The sequence below is a fragment of the Garra rufa genome, chromosome 17 (assembly GCF_049309525.1).
Source record: "Garra rufa chromosome 17, GarRuf1.0, whole genome shotgun sequence".
NCBI lineage: Eukaryota > Metazoa > Chordata > Actinopteri > Cypriniformes > Cyprinidae > Garra > Garra rufa.
In genome coordinates, this window is record NC_133377.1 from 1,750,022 (window position 1) to 1,765,679 (window position 15,658).

General features: G+C 39.2%; 1 protein-coding gene across 1 annotated transcript in view; it reads left to right on the forward strand.

Annotated features, from left to right (window-relative positions):
* Positions 1-15,658, forward strand: part of csmd2 (CUB and Sushi multiple domains 2) — a 425,673-nt gene that overhangs the window by 297,184 nt on the left and 112,831 nt on the right. The window contains exons 29-30 of the mRNA XM_073822409.1: positions 12,074-12,276; positions 15,352-15,543. Of these exons, the coding sequence (XP_073678510.1) occupies positions 12,074-12,276; positions 15,352-15,543 (395 nt within the window). The remainder of the gene's footprint in view (positions 1-12,073; positions 12,277-15,351; positions 15,544-15,658) is intronic.

The window sequence follows — 15,658 nt, forward strand, 5'->3', positions numbered from 1 at the left end:
AAGTTATTGCCATTAGAAAAACCATTTTAAAAGTCAGAAGTTTGTCAGACGCTGATTCTAAAGGTTCAAACGGGGTTTCAACCAGACCCTCAAGGACTATTGCTAAGTCCCAAGAAGGGATCTTGGTTTTGACTGGAGGCCTCAGTCTCCTGGCCCCACGAAGGAAGCGGGAGAGCAGAGGGTGCCTCCCAAGCGGTTCCCCATCAATCAGGGTGTAGCAAGCCGAAAGAGCGGCCACATATACCCTAAGAGTAGCGGGGCAAGTGCCTGATGATAATTTCTCTTGCATGAAGTCCAACACTGAAGCAATCTGGCAGTTAACTGGATCTACATTGTGTGCAGCACACCACCTTTCAAAAATACCCCATTTAACGGCATAAATCCTCCTAGTGGAGGGAGCCCTAGCACTTAGGATGGTCTCAATAACGGCAGGTGAAAGCCCCGTGTCCCTCAGTTGGTTCCCCTCAGGGGCCAAACGTGAAGATTCCACAGGTTGGGCCTGGGATGGAATATCGTTCCCCCCGCCTGCGATAGAAGGTCCCTCCTCTCCGGAATCGCCCAAGGCGGGCCGTCGAGGAGAGATATTATCTCCGAGAACCATACTCTGTTCGGCCAACGCGGCGCTATCAATAAGAGGCAAGAACCTTGCTGGCGAACTCTGGCTAGAACCCCCGGGAGCAGAGAGACTGGAGGAAACGCATACAGGCGCATATTGGGCCATGAGTGCGCCATCGCATCCAGACCCAACGGAGCTGGGTGACTCAGAGAGAAGTAAAGGGGACATTGCGCTGTCTGTTCGGAGGCGAAGAGGTCCACTTCCGCTTGATAACATCTGGTCCATATCAGATTCACTACTTCCGGGTGGAGTTTCCACTCGCCCGTCGGTAATGTCTGTGTAAGTGCCCTGGAATGTAAACTGCCTTGAGTGACAGGAACTTTCCTTGGGCCCAGAGAAAAGTCTGTCTCGCTATCCTGTTCAGGTTGCGAGAACATAGACCTCCCTGGTGATTATGTAAGAGACTGTCGCTGTGTTGTCCACCCGCACTAGGACATAACAGCCCCTTAATTGAAGGAGAAAATATTTCAGAGCCAGAAATATAGCCATCAACTCGAGGCAGCTGATGTGCCAAACGAGCTGACGGCCCTCCCATGCCCCTTAAGCTGGACGACCATTTAAGGCCGCTACCCAGCCCATCAGGGAGGCATCCGTCGTTAGCAGTTTGCGACGACATGGAGCCTCTAGAGTGGGACCCAAGGTGAGGAACCGGGGTCTGAACCACGGAGATAGTGTACGAAGCCATTGCGGCGCGCCACTTTTATTTGCCTTAAAGGATTGGCTCTTGGATAAAATCCTCCGGCTTTTAACCACAACTGAAACTGTCTCATGTGCAACAGCCCCAAAGGAATCACCGTGGATGCTGATGCCATGAAACCTAACATTGTTGGCACTGACGATCAGTGCATTCTTGGCCTGGCCTGCCTTTGGTCATGGTCTGCCGAATGGTCTCGATTCGAGCGGGAGACTGCTGTGCCCGCATCGTGATCGAATCCCAAACGATTCCGAAATAAGTCATTCTCAAGGCAGGAGAAAGAACACTTTTCTTGGTGTTGAGTCTCAACCCTAGAGAAACCAGATGAGCTAACACGATGTCTCGTGATGGATCTCCACCTCTCGCGATTGTGCTCAGAATTGACCAATTGTTTATGTAATCCAAAAAGCGAATGCCCTGGAGTCGTAATGGAGCCCTGTGCTGCATCCATGCATTTTGTGTATGTGCGGGTGACAAGGCTAGGCCGAATGGAAGAACCCGAAATTGGTATGCTTCGCCCCCGAAAGCGAACCTCAGGTATTTCCTTTATTGTGGCAATATTTCTATGCGAAAATATGCGTCCTTCAGATCGATCGTGACGAACCGATCGATGTTGAATCTGCGTCACGACCGTCTTGACAGTTTACATCTTGAACTTGAGCGCTTTAACTGAATGGTTTAAGCCTCGAAGATCTAAGATTGGACGCAGCCCCCCATTCTTTTTGGGAACCAGGAAGTATCTGCTTTAATAGCCCTACTCTCTTACTGAAAGAGGAACATGCTCTATGGCCTCTTTGCTCAGAAGATTTGTAGCTGTTGTGACAGTACGTGCATCAGTTCCGGTTTCACGGAAGTGTAAACCACGCCGTTGAAACGCAGAAGATGACTGATAAATTGGATTTTATATCCTATCTGTACTGTGCTTAAACCCCACAAAGAGATGCCTGGCAGAAGCTTTACACGCTGCCAGACTCTGAGAGTGGTATTAATTTAGTTTTAATTTTAATACTTCCCTTTGAGGGCATGTCAGATGTTCAACGTCCAGAATGACAGCTGGAAACGACAGAACATCTAACATTTCGCTGGAAACCGCTGCCCCCCGAGGCACGAGAAGTGGCGGGGATGGAGAGGTTTTATGAGGGTATCGGGAAGTGGCGAAGATGTTGAACACGCCACATCCCGCGGGGAACTACCCTCACCGTAGATACGAGACCATCAGGACTTTCTATTTTTGTTAATAATAGTTCTGAGGTCTTGCTTGGGAGGTTGCTGAGCGCAGCGAGCCTGTTCCCAGTCTCTACGAGGGGGAGCACGCTAAGCCACGCTCTGCTTTTTAGCCTCCCTAGATGTTGAAGGACCGGGGCGGGACTGTGTTAGACGGCCCCTCCCCTTGAGTGCGGTGAGGAAGAATTGCACAAATACTTCATCTTGTTTCTTTACCTCCTTATATATGTCAACAATGGTATTAACCAGGTTTTCAAATAAACCGGAGGGAGAAACGGGGGAATCTAACAGGAAAAAACAGTTTTCTTTCTTTAATTCCTGTCAGATTCAGCCACAGCAGCCTCTCCGCGCTGATCAAAGCACTCAAAGAACGGCCGCTGGCGCGAGCCGTTTGCTTGGTTGCACGGAGAGACACACTCAAATCCTTCAATAAATCAGCCTGGTACGCCTGTAACACTGCCATAGTGTGCAACGCAGCACCAGCCTGACCTGCAGCTTGATAAACTTTACCCACTAAGCTGATGTTGTTGCTACATGGTTTAGTGGGCAGGGTAAGTTTCTTTATAGACGATGTAAATTCGGGCGAGAGATAGCTCGCGAGCGTCCCTTTCACCCGACATCTCCATATAATCCAACAAATTTACTGTATTTGGGGGTCTCTTGTTCATCTGGCCAGTCAAGCTGCAACCTGTCCACAGCGCGAGTGACCACCTCTAGCAATTCCTCAACAGATTTACTTTCGCGAGAAGAACGCTCAGAGGCTGGCGGCTCGCGATCTGATGAACCAAGAGATATGTCATCCCCTCCGTGAACCGAAGAAGCACCGAAGCGCGCTTCGAGATCACGAGAAGGAATGTCAGGATTTGGTGACGCAGCAAGCGAAAGGGACGAATCCGTCTCTTGCTCGTCAAGCAAATCCATGCGAGAGCCCCACGATTGAAATGCAGGTGCGGACTGGAAATAATTAAAACGAGTGCGAAGCATCTTGACAGTTAACAGGTCGCAATGCTCACACCCGCCCTCCTCTATCGCCATGACCGCGTGCTCCCAAACAAACAAAGCAATAATCGTGTGTATCCATCTCGGTCATGGGACGCGAGCATGGAGGAACACAACGCTTACCTGCTTGTTGACTCATGATGCTCTTTTTCTTCTTTTTAAACTCTTAAAATAAGAAGAGAGAAAAGTGAGAAAAAGAGTGAAGTTTCTGCGTTCTGCTTAGTCAAACTAACTCCTAACAAAATCAAGGATGAGTAAGAGAGAGAGTTTTCCGACGCACACAACACACAGAGTGATCTCTGAAGACAAAAGACCTGACGATGCACCTGTGGCTCATCTATTTATAGCCTCGTGCGCGTGCGCTCCTGTGACGTCACCAACCGAGGCTATACTGCCGTTTAGTCAATTTTATTGACGTTTTACATACAATATTCACAGCTGGTCACTTCTAAAGACGTTCCCAATGCGCTTAGCAGCGCAGCATCGACTGTAGCTTTCAAAAGGGAACATGTAGGACTTTTTTTTTCTTTTCTTCCGTGGAACACAAAAAATTAGAAGCCTGTTTCCAACACTGAACACAAATTTTTGAACACTTGTTTTATTGCAATTCTGACTTTTTTCTCTGAATTGTGCGATTAAACTCACTATTACAAGTTGTACAGTCCATTCCTATGGTGAAAAAAACACTTATGTTCGCGGAATTGTTATTTTATCTTTAATTCACACCTATAAAGTTACAGTTGTGAGATGTAAACTCTTAATTCTAAGATAAAAGTCACAATTGTGAGATATAAACTTGAACTTCTGAAAAAAAAGTCACAATTGTAAGATGTAAACTTGCAGTTCTGAGAATTGTCAGAATTTTGAGATATGAGCTTTTAATTCTGAGAAAAGTGTCAAAATTGCGAGATATAAACTTGTGATTCTGGACAAAAAGCAATTATAAGATATAAATGTGTGATTCTGAGTTTATATCTCAATTTTGACTTGCATCTTATAAAGTCACAATTGCAAAATATAAACTTACGATTCTAAAAAAAAGTCACAATTGCAAGATATAAACTTGCAATTCTGAAAAAAGCCAAAATTGTGAGATATAAACTTGCTATTCTAGAAAAAAAAAAAGATATAAACTTGTGATTCTGAGTAAAAAGTCACAATTGCAAGATTAAACCTTGTGATTCTGAGAGAAAAAAAAGTCACAATTGCGAGATATAACCTTGGGATTCTAAGAAAAAGTCACAATTGTGAGATAAAGTTGTGATTCTGAGAAAAGAAAATTGTGAGATCTAACCTTGCGATTCTGAGAAAAAGTCACAATTGCAAGATAAAAATGTGTGATTCTGAGAAAAAAAAAAGTCACAATTGCAAGATATAACCTTGCGATTCTAAGAAAAAGTCACAATTGTGGGATAAAGAAAAAAAATCAATTGTGAAATATAAACTTGAGAAATAAAGTCAGAATTGCACCATTTCAAGAAAAAAACTCAGAATTGCGAATCTTAAAAGGGCAAGTTTATATCAAGCAATACTGAATTTATAACTTACAACTGCAAGTTAGTGTCAGAATTGCAAGATAAAAAGTCACAATTAAATGTTTTATTCAGTGGCGGAATCAGGCTTCCATAGAAAAAAGGTTGGCAACAGCAGTGCTTCCATTCCTCAAAATATATATATATATATATATATATTTTGGTGTTCTGCTGAAAAAAAGAATTGCATAAAGAACACAAGGGAAGAGTAAATGAAGATATGATGATTTTCATTTTTAAAGATTTTTGTAACTGACTCGAGCCTTTTAAACTTGAACCTGAAACGCCTCTAAAAAGATCACCTTAGACCTGTATGAATTTTCATGCTGGTTCAGTCTAGTGAAATCATACTAAAGGGCCTGAATCCGCACCGAATCTGATTAAGAGTTAAGGATAGAACATGTGAAGAGGAATAAATTCTGAAGTTCAAAGTTCAACTGTGCACTGATCTTGCATTCTTAACTAACCAATCAACCTCAGAACCATCAAAAATTTACACCAACATGAAAATTGAACTAAGTTGGTTTCTTTTAGAGCAGAATAAAGACTAAGACGGTGTTTTTTTTGTTTGTTTGTTTTTTTTTTATATTGTTTATATACTATTAGTATTATTTTAAATCAGTTGTGCATGGAAATCCCAGTAGATCAGCAGTTTCTAAAATGCTCAGACCAGTCTGGAACCAAGAACCATGTTGCTCAGTTTGAACTTCAGCAGATCCTGACCATGTTACTGCTGTGTAATTGGCTAAGTAGATATATGCGTTAATAAGCAGTTGAACAGGTATACCTAATAAAGTGGCTTGTGGGTGTATGTAAATAAGATTGTGAAAGATGTAATCATTCAGACTGGTTTATAATGGTTATTGGTGGTTTGAAGCTACACCTGCTTTAAAATCTTTAGCAAAAAGGAAGCTGGCTGACATTAAGGGAATAGATGGATCATTGTGCGCCTGCTTCCCCTTGAGAAACCAGCCGCCACTTGCATAGATTAGCGCTTTATCATTAGCATGACGCAGATCCGTCCTGTCGCCGGTGATGCGATGGATGATGGAGTCTGAGGGGGTTTCTGGAGTGCTCATTTCCTCACAGAAAGTGACAATATGTGTGTGGTAAAACTTTGTGTTGCCAAATGGGTGGAGGGGGATGGAATAATTTGGTTCTTTATCAGATTCGTAATAGCACTCTGGCTGTAGGCTGATTAATCTCATTTAGAACTTCTGGATTGAATAATGTTTCTCTTCCTTTATCTGTCTCTCTCACTGCCACGTCCTGTCTCTCTGACTCTCACACTGACTGCGATGTTATCGCTGGAGGTCGCTACGTCCCTGTACTTGTTGGTTGCTACTTTGCATTCATTGCATTTATTCTTAAAATACAATGAAATCAACAATGACAAATATATAAGTCAAAATCTACTAAGGTATAATTCACGTGCAACAAATTGTATGAAACTAATATCTTTTTGGGAAAGTTTAACAACTGAGAAGATTGATCCACAAATTTATTAAAGTCACCTATCAATTTCAGTAAGTGAAGAATAAATGCATACTCATGTGTGTTTTATTAGATACAGTGCCCTCCATTAATATTGGCACACTTCGTAAATATGAGCAAAGGTGACTGTGAAAATAAATCTGCATCAGTTATCTTTTTGTACTTTCATTTAAAAAGCCACAAAATTCTAACCTATCATTGAAGTAAAACAATTGAAAGAGGGGGGAAACTCACGTTATAAAAGTTTTTCTCCAATGCATGTTGGTCACAATTATTGGCACCCCTAGAAATTCTTAGGAGAAAAATATCTCTGAAGTATATTCCCATTCATATTTACATTTTTTAGCACACCAGGGTGACTAGTAGCATTAGAAACACAAAGGCCATTCCCTTAATCATCCGTCAGGAGTAAAACCAAAGAACATTGTTCTGATGTGCAGAACAAGATTGTTAAGCTTCACAAAATAGAAAGTAGCTGTAAGAAAAAAGCTAAAGCATTGAAAATCCCCATTACCACCATCAGGCCAATAATTAGGAACTTCCAATCAAATAAAGATGTTACAAATCTGCCTGGAAGAGAATGTGTGCTTATATTGTCTTAATGCACAGGGAGAAGAAGAGTTTGAAAGGCCAAAGACTCTCCAAAGATCACAGCTGGAGAATTGCAGAGATTAGTTGAGTCTTGGGGTAATAAAAGCCTAAAAAAAAGCATACATAACCATGTGTTATTCGGGAGGGTTTCAAAAAAATTGTCTTTGCTCGAACTCCAGCATATTCAGTTGTCAGACACGACTAGAACTTCAAACAGGACTGACTTCTATGGTCAAATGAAACTTAAAAAAGAGCTTTTTGGCAACAAACTCAGCAGATGGGTTTGGTGCAAACAGTGCTAAAAAAAAGTACCCCATGCTCACAGAGAAATATACAACTGAATCTTTAATGTTGTGAGTCTGTTTTTCTGCTGGAGGTCCTGGACATCTTGTTCAGATACATGGCTTCATGGATTCTTTCAAATACCAACAGATACAAAATCTAAACCTCTGATAGAAATCTTATAATGGGTCATGGTTGGTCATGGTTGGATTTTCAACACAAAAATGTATTACTGAGCACAAAATGAAGCTAAACCCTAAACCCTATAGAAAATGAGTGGGGTGAACTGAAGAGAACAAGCTGGGAATCTGAGGGATCTGGAGAGATTCAGTATAATAGTGGTTTTCAAACGTTTTTGCAAGTTTTCTAAATTGACACCACATTGGTCCTCTAAACGGTATCAAAAACATCTTCTATTCAAATTCGGAATGGACTATATATAGACAAGAAAGTGCGCAAAGCTTAACCACCAAAAAACTGTCACTCATTTCAGTTTATCCCAATCTCAGACAATTCTGCTGAAATGTGATTGACTAACTGATTGGCCATTGCATTTTTTAAATGAATATATACTATAGGTCTGTGATTGGCTACAATGTTCAACACTTGAAAAACAGAGCGCAAACAAAAATACACATTGGATTCTGCGTAAGGCAGCTGCCACTTACTTTGATTTTGTTGTTTATTTAGTTATTAAAGATAAGTTTGCCGATTTCCCGCGTCCTTCCTTCTCTAATCTTGTACTTTGTTACATACATATAGACTATACAATTTTCTCAGGTCATCCTGGCGACCCATTTTTTAAGTCTTGCGACCCATCCAAGGGCCGCGACCCAGAGTTTAAAAACCACTGCTGTATGAAGGAATGGTCTCTGATCTCTTGTCAGGTGTTCTCCAAACTCATCAAGCATTATAGAAGAAAACTCAGAGCTGTTATCTTGGGAAAAGGACTTTGCAATAATTGGGTGCCAATAATTGTGGCCAACGTGTACTAGAGAAAAACCATTTATTTTTAATGAGATTTTCCCCCCACATTCAATTGTTTTTTATCTCAATGATAGGTTAGAATTTTCTGAATTTTTTGAATGAAAGATCAAAAGGATAAACAATGCAGATTTATTTTCACAGCCACTTTTGCTCATATTTACCATGGGTGCCAATATTAGTGGAGGATACTGTACGACACATCTTTCTTAAGACACACATTTTCTCTTTTTTTTTCTAAACTTCTAAAAGTTTTCCAGAAAATGTGTGTACTCCCTGGATCTCTTTAGGCCGCTTGTAAGTGCTACTATGTATTGTGTGTTATTTTTTTGACAGCCAAAATGTTACATTCATCTGCCACAAATCTGTTGATTTTTGAATATCAAGTTCTTTTATTTTTTTGGTTTTGTAATTTTTGTTTTGAGCTCCACTGTCTTCACTCCAATTGGCATGCGCTACACACATCACTCCTAATTTGCATGAAATATAACTGTTCTCAAATTTATCACACTGAAGGACACGGCCACATCGTGTCACCGCTGAATCCTGCCACTCTTGACAGTGAAAATCACTGAATCATTGAAAATGAATGTTTCTCTCGCTACATCAGTTTTAGTGTGAACAGGATTATACCCTTAGATGCAGAGCCTTTCTTTCTTTATTTTTTTACACAGTTATAAATAACTGTTGATCACTTTCATTTCACACCCAGACTGTGTGCAGAGTGAAACACCTGAAGTTCTCACAGTTTGCTGTATATTGTGTTTAAGTGTGTCTTTTATTCTGAATAGATGGATTTGTTGAATTATAAAACCCACACAATATTTAATTGAAACTGGGATTTAAAAATACTTCCCACTCACTTCTCTATAGGTTGAGAAACACATGGGAGTTGGAAACCTGTAAACCTAGCTCTGCTAATTTGCTTACGTGAATTACAGTATTGTAAGCCAAAGCGCTTTGCCACTGGTGTGTGAATATGCTGTCATGGCAACAATTCAGTGGAAGTACTACACATGTATGACCTACAACACCCTATTGAATTTATTTTCATCCCCACAGCAGTTGTTTGTAAATGGGAGGAATGCATATTCAATAAAAGTCTTTTAGTTTCTAACGCATATGGACATACAGTAACTGGAGTCATGGGGTGCATGTTTGTTTTCTTGAAATAAGTATCTAACTTGGCTTTTCAGACATCAATCCTTTGCATACCACCCCTGAAGTCATTCATGTGCAAAACGCCGGTGATCCGTGAGGGATGGGGTCAGCTTTTACACATGATCTCTTTTCCTTGCTCACTTAGCATACAACGCCGGAAATTTGTGGAATTGCCGTATACTCGACCCTAATGTCTTACTCTGCTTTTTTTTTTTTTTTTTGAAGGAAAAATACCCCTTTTTTGATTCTGCGTTAATGAAGCACAGTCTGTGTTAATGAGCTTTTGTGTTTTGTATGTGTGACAAAGTTCTCTGCCGCCTCCTTGGTTAAGGGCTTTTACTTCAGTTCCTTAAAAGCAGGCTCCTGACATCATTTACATAATTTCCTTTCAAATTGCTAACTGTTGATGATTTAACTCTTGCAAATCATTCCAGTTTATATGAACCAGTCTTTACCGTGTTTTATAAATGGTACAGATGCTACTCTTGTGATTACATAGACTGTAGTTCAAAAGTTTGGGATCAGTAAGATTTGTATTGTTTTAAAATGAGCAAAATAAGTCTTTTATGCTCATCTAAGTTCCATTTTTTATTTTAATATACTACTTTAAAATATAATTTGTGTGATGCAAAGCTGAATTTTCATCACCCATTACTGCAGTCTTCAGTGACAGAATTTCTTCAGGATTTATTGTAATATGTTGATTTATTATTAGAATTATGAATGTTGAAAACAACTGTGCTGCTTAATATATATAAATATATATAAATATATCACCTTTCATCAATTGAACACATCCTTGCTGAATAAAAGTATTGATTTCTTTCAAATAAAGAAAGAAAGAAGGAAAAAAATGACTGAACTCAAACTTTGAAAGGTATTGTATATTGTAACAAAAGATGTGTTTTAAATAAATTGTGTTCTTTAACTTTTTTTTTTTTCAAAGAATCCTGAAAAAAGTATCACAGGTTCTAAGAAAAAATATTAAGCAGCACAACTGTTTCCAACATTGATAATAAATCCGCATATTAGAATGATTTCTGAAGGATCATGTGACACTAAAGGCTAGAGCTGAAAATTCAGCTTTGCATCATAGGAATAAATTCTATTTGAAAGTATATTAAAATAGAATCCACTATTTTAAATTGCAATAGTATTTCACAATAGTATTGCTTTTGTTCTGCATTTTTAATCAAATAAACGCAGCCTTGATGAGCAGATTAACTTTCATAAAAAAACATAAATCTTACTGATCTCAAACTTTTGAAAGGCAGTGTATATATTCATTTAGTTGTTTTGTTTTCCCATTTCTTCAAGATGGTACCTCTTTGTGATTCGTAAGGACGTCTTGAATTTATCACAGAACAAAAAAGGCTCCAAAGATTGCTCTTCACACAAATGTCTAAAAAATTATTTGGGACAAATGTACCTCCATTTTTTTTAAGATCTCAGTCAGGAAAGTGACCTTTCTAAAACGTGTTTGGTTTTAGGATAACCTGCTTAAATTTATTTCATTCAGTGAGGTGTAAAAACTTTAGGTTTTTATCCCCAATCTAGCCATTGCTGCCCATTTCTTTAAAAACAGAGTATTCGATTCTGATCATTGATCGGGTTAAGTTTTTTGTGTACTTTTGCATACCAAAAATTCAAAATTCAAAAATATTTAATTTAGTGTATTGTGCTTCTTTTCTGTAGTTATATAATCATGCCATTTGGATTGTTGTTTTTGATTTTACATTTTGGTAAATTTGTCCTTAGTGTGTGTCATACAATGCACATTATTTTTCTTAAGAGGTCCAAAAAAATCTGTTTTCCTAATATCCCCTTATTACCTGAAGTGACAATACACAAAGCCAGACAGTCCTAATTCTGTAGAGGCAATCTGTTATAATTATCTATCAAGAAGACTTTGTTAGTTACGTATTCAGTACCTTGTGCATTAGTAACGTAGTCTGGTTCTGGCATTTAGGTTGCAGAAAACAAGCACATTTTTCTCAGATTGGAAGTGGCGTATCTCATTAATGGCATTAGTCCTTATTTCATTTCTTATTTTCTTAAAGGTTAATGACGTACAGTAAATGCTGCCTATTCCACCTTATAGCTGAAAAGAGATTGTCCCTTATTCATTAATATTCTCTTTTATATTTAATACTTGCAAATGAAACTTTGCAGATGTCATTCTACTAATTTTCACTTATTTCCCCTTTATCTTATCTCTGTCTCTCTCTCTTTAAGATCCATCCGATATCAAGTACTGTCCAAGTGCTAATTTCCTGTCTCGCAACTCCAAATTGACCATATCTCTCTTAGAACATATTATTATTATATAACTAGTGAAAACCTGTGAAAATGTACAAATTAACTCAGTGATTCCAGTTACTTGTCTTTTCCCTTGGTGCCATACTGATTGCTTTTTCTCTCCTTTCTTTTCTCCCATCTTCTTTAATCTAAACACAATAACTGACTAACATCATGTTTGCTTGTATAACTCCACAGGTTGCATTTCCTGGTCTTCCACACAGAAGAGGTGCATGATGTTTTGCGAATCTGGGATGGGCCTCAGGACGGAGGTGTTCTCCTGAGAGAATTGAGTGGCTCTACACTTCCTCCAGACCTCCACAGCACCTTCAACTCAGTCAGTCTTCAGTTTACAACCGACTTCTTCACCAGCAAACAGGGTTTCGCTCTGCAGTTTTCGGGTATGTTTTTCACTCGCACTCAATTTACTCTGTCCTCTTTACAGAACCACATTTTGCATTGAATCAGAATGTTTCATCAAGGAGTTTTTTGATTTGGTTCAAGGCTTGAACATCTTATAGTACTTAAAGCACATATTAATAATGCCTTATTCTGCATGACCATATTTTAGATCCTTTAATCCTACCCCAAATCTGAACGTAACAACTACCTTTCTAACTATTAAAGAATTGGTTCACTTTCAGAATAAAAAATCCTAATAATGTACCCATTTGCCATACAAGATGAGGATTTTTGAGAAAAACATTCCAGGATTTTTCTCCATATAGTGGACTTCAATGGGGATCAAAGGGTTGAAGGTCCAAATTGCAGTGTCGTGCAGCTTTAAAGGTCTCTACAGCCAAGGAATAATTGTCTTATGTAGCGAAACGATTGGTCATTTTCTTAGGGTAGGGCTTTTTTTTTTTTTTTAAGTAAAGGCAAATTGTTTCGCTAGATAGGACCCTTATTCCTTGGCTGGGATCGTGTAGAGCCCTTTAAAGCTGCATTCAAAACTGCAATTTGGACCTTCAAACCAATGGCTCCCATTGAAGTCCACTGTAAAGAGAAACATCCTGGATTGTTTTCTCAGAAACTTTCATTTCGTTTCGACTGAAGAAAGAAAGACATAAACATCTTGGATGGCGTGGGGTGAGACTAAATTGTCAGGAATTTTTTATTCTGAAAGTGGACTATTGCTTTAATAAGCAGCAAATTAGGAGTTTATTGAGACAGAAGTCATAGTTAAGAGGTAGTTAATAGTGAGAACTGGTCGCCAAACTAAAGTTTGACCGGCTATTTTAATAAATGTAAAAAAAAAAAATGCAGTTTTGAGTATGCAGACAAAACTTAACAAAAAAAAGTATGTGAGCAAGTGGTCGCTTGATATTTTTTTGTTTGTATCTAGAAATGTATTCATTAAATGTGCTTCCATGTCTTACCAAATAAAACAAAAATTACCCCCCGTAAGCGGGCTTGGAAGTTAATGTTGTTTTTTTTTGTTTTGGGAAATTTCAATTTGCATCTTGCTGTTTCCATTCAGCACCATTCTGAAACTCTAAAATTTCTGATACAAACCTTGCTAGTGAGAGACAGTGCTTGAGCTCCAGACTGACAACTGAGAAGCCCCATCTTAGAGCTTCTCCTAAAGCATCCGACAGCACCCACCATGCAGCACGGCCTTACAGATGCAACCTCTCCACTGACAATAAATGAAACCCGTTAAGCCACGGTTTATGTGCGTTATCTGCTGTCAGCCTGTAACCAGGGTAACCATCCCCGCCCACCTCCATCAGCCATCACTCCAACCACAGTGTCCTGATTTCTTGCGTTGATACCTTAGAGACTCAAAAAAGACATTAAAGGTTTTACATAAAAAGTCAAAAGCAATAATATGCCATTACGCATCAATGCCATGTTATTTCTGTTCCAAAGCCTCACATTTTACTTTTAAAACAGCCCGTCTGGGTTAAAGCATCTATGAGAGAGCACCACAGAGATCCAGGTGTCTAGATAAATAAATGAACGTGTGTTGAAGCATGCAGACTAGAGCTGTCATTTGGGTGCTACAGATTCAGTGGCTCTAACTGTGCTGGTAGTTTGCAGGCTTCCAGCAGCTATTGTGGATGTTTGTAATGCCAGGTAGGTCAGTATCAGAAACCAGCAGATGACTTAGGTTGGTTACGTAAAAACACAGTGTTTCTTAACTCTGGATGAATTTAAATGATTTAAAGGATTAATTCACTTTCACCATGTCATCCAAGATGTTAATGTCTTTCTGTCTTTAGTCACAAAGAAATTAAGGTTTTTGAGGAAAACATTTCTGGATTTTGCTCTATTTAATGGACTTCAGTGGTGGCCAACGGGTTGAAAGTCCAAACTACAGTTTCAATGCAGCTTCAAAGGGCTCTACGTGATCCCAGCCAAGAAGGAAGGGTCTTACCTAGCTAAACGATTAGCCACTTTCTACGAAAAGAAAAAAAAAATGCTTTTTAACCACAAATGCTCATCTTGCACTAGCTCTGCAATGCACAACTTCATGCATTACGTAATCATGTTGGAAAGGTGATGCACGGTGCATATGTGTATTTATCAAAAAGGTATGGTGGGACGAAAAACTCCATCTTATTTTCTCCTCCAACTACAAAATTGTCCGGCATCTTTGTAAACACTGGGTCGGTACTTTTTTTTTATTATCGAAGTGAACTACTCCTTTAAATAATAACATGAGCTTTCAAATAAGTTAAAACCAAACAAATAAAAAAAAAATAGTAAACTTACATTGTGTCTTAATTATTTCCTTCAATGACTGTCATTTTTATTTAAAAGCCAGGTTTCTCCTAGTTATCTAAAGCCTGAATATATGAGGGAATTTTAAAAATGGCATTTCTAGACCTGGAAAAGTCATGAAAATTAAAATCCATTTTTATAATCAATATAAATTGTAAGTTGTTTCTGGTTAAGTCAGGCTTTAAAATGGGGGAAAAACAACCCTGTCATTACAGATGACTAGAAAAGTCATATCAATAAATTGGTACAAAAGTGTAAACCCTGAAGGACATTCAGTTCTTGAAACTTTTCAAATTATTGAATTTAATTATTTGATTTTCTTGATGTATTTTAGTATTTTGCCACTCCTCATTTCTGTAAATAAAATTTGACCAGCCTTGTCCTTTCAGCAGACGTAGCAAAAATATATTGGGTGGCCTTTAGATATTGTCCTTGACAATGGGAGGCCTTTGAGTCGAAAATGTTGAGAGCCAATGGTCTAGGACAGGGATCCTCAAATCTGGCCCACAAGATCCATTTTCCTGCAGAGTTTAGCTCTAGCCCTAATCAAACACACCTGAGTATGCTAATCAAGATCTTCATGATTATCAGAGAATCACAAGTAGGTGAGTTTGATCAGGGTTGGAGCTAAACTCAGCAGCGCATTGGACCTCCAGGGTAAGATTTGAGGAACCCTGGTCTAGGATAATAAAACAAAGGGATCCATTGATTACGTTAAGGTTGCTGACTGTAAGTTTCTCTTTCTGCAGTTTCAACGGCCACTTCCTGTAATGATCCTGGCATTCCAACAAATGGCACCCGCATAGGAGACAGCAGAGAGCCAGGGGATCGTGTGCTGTTCCAGTGCGATCCTGGATACCTCCTACAGGGGGCGACCAAAATCACCTGTACCGAGATTAACAACCGTTTCTTCTGGCAGCCCGATCCACCCACCTGTTCTGGTAAGGACATGCCAAATTAAGCAACATAAACGCTTCCTTCCTCAACCTACCCTTCAACAGTGATCCCTCCATCTTCACGTTTTATTTTTAACATAAGAGCAGGTGTTTTTATCTT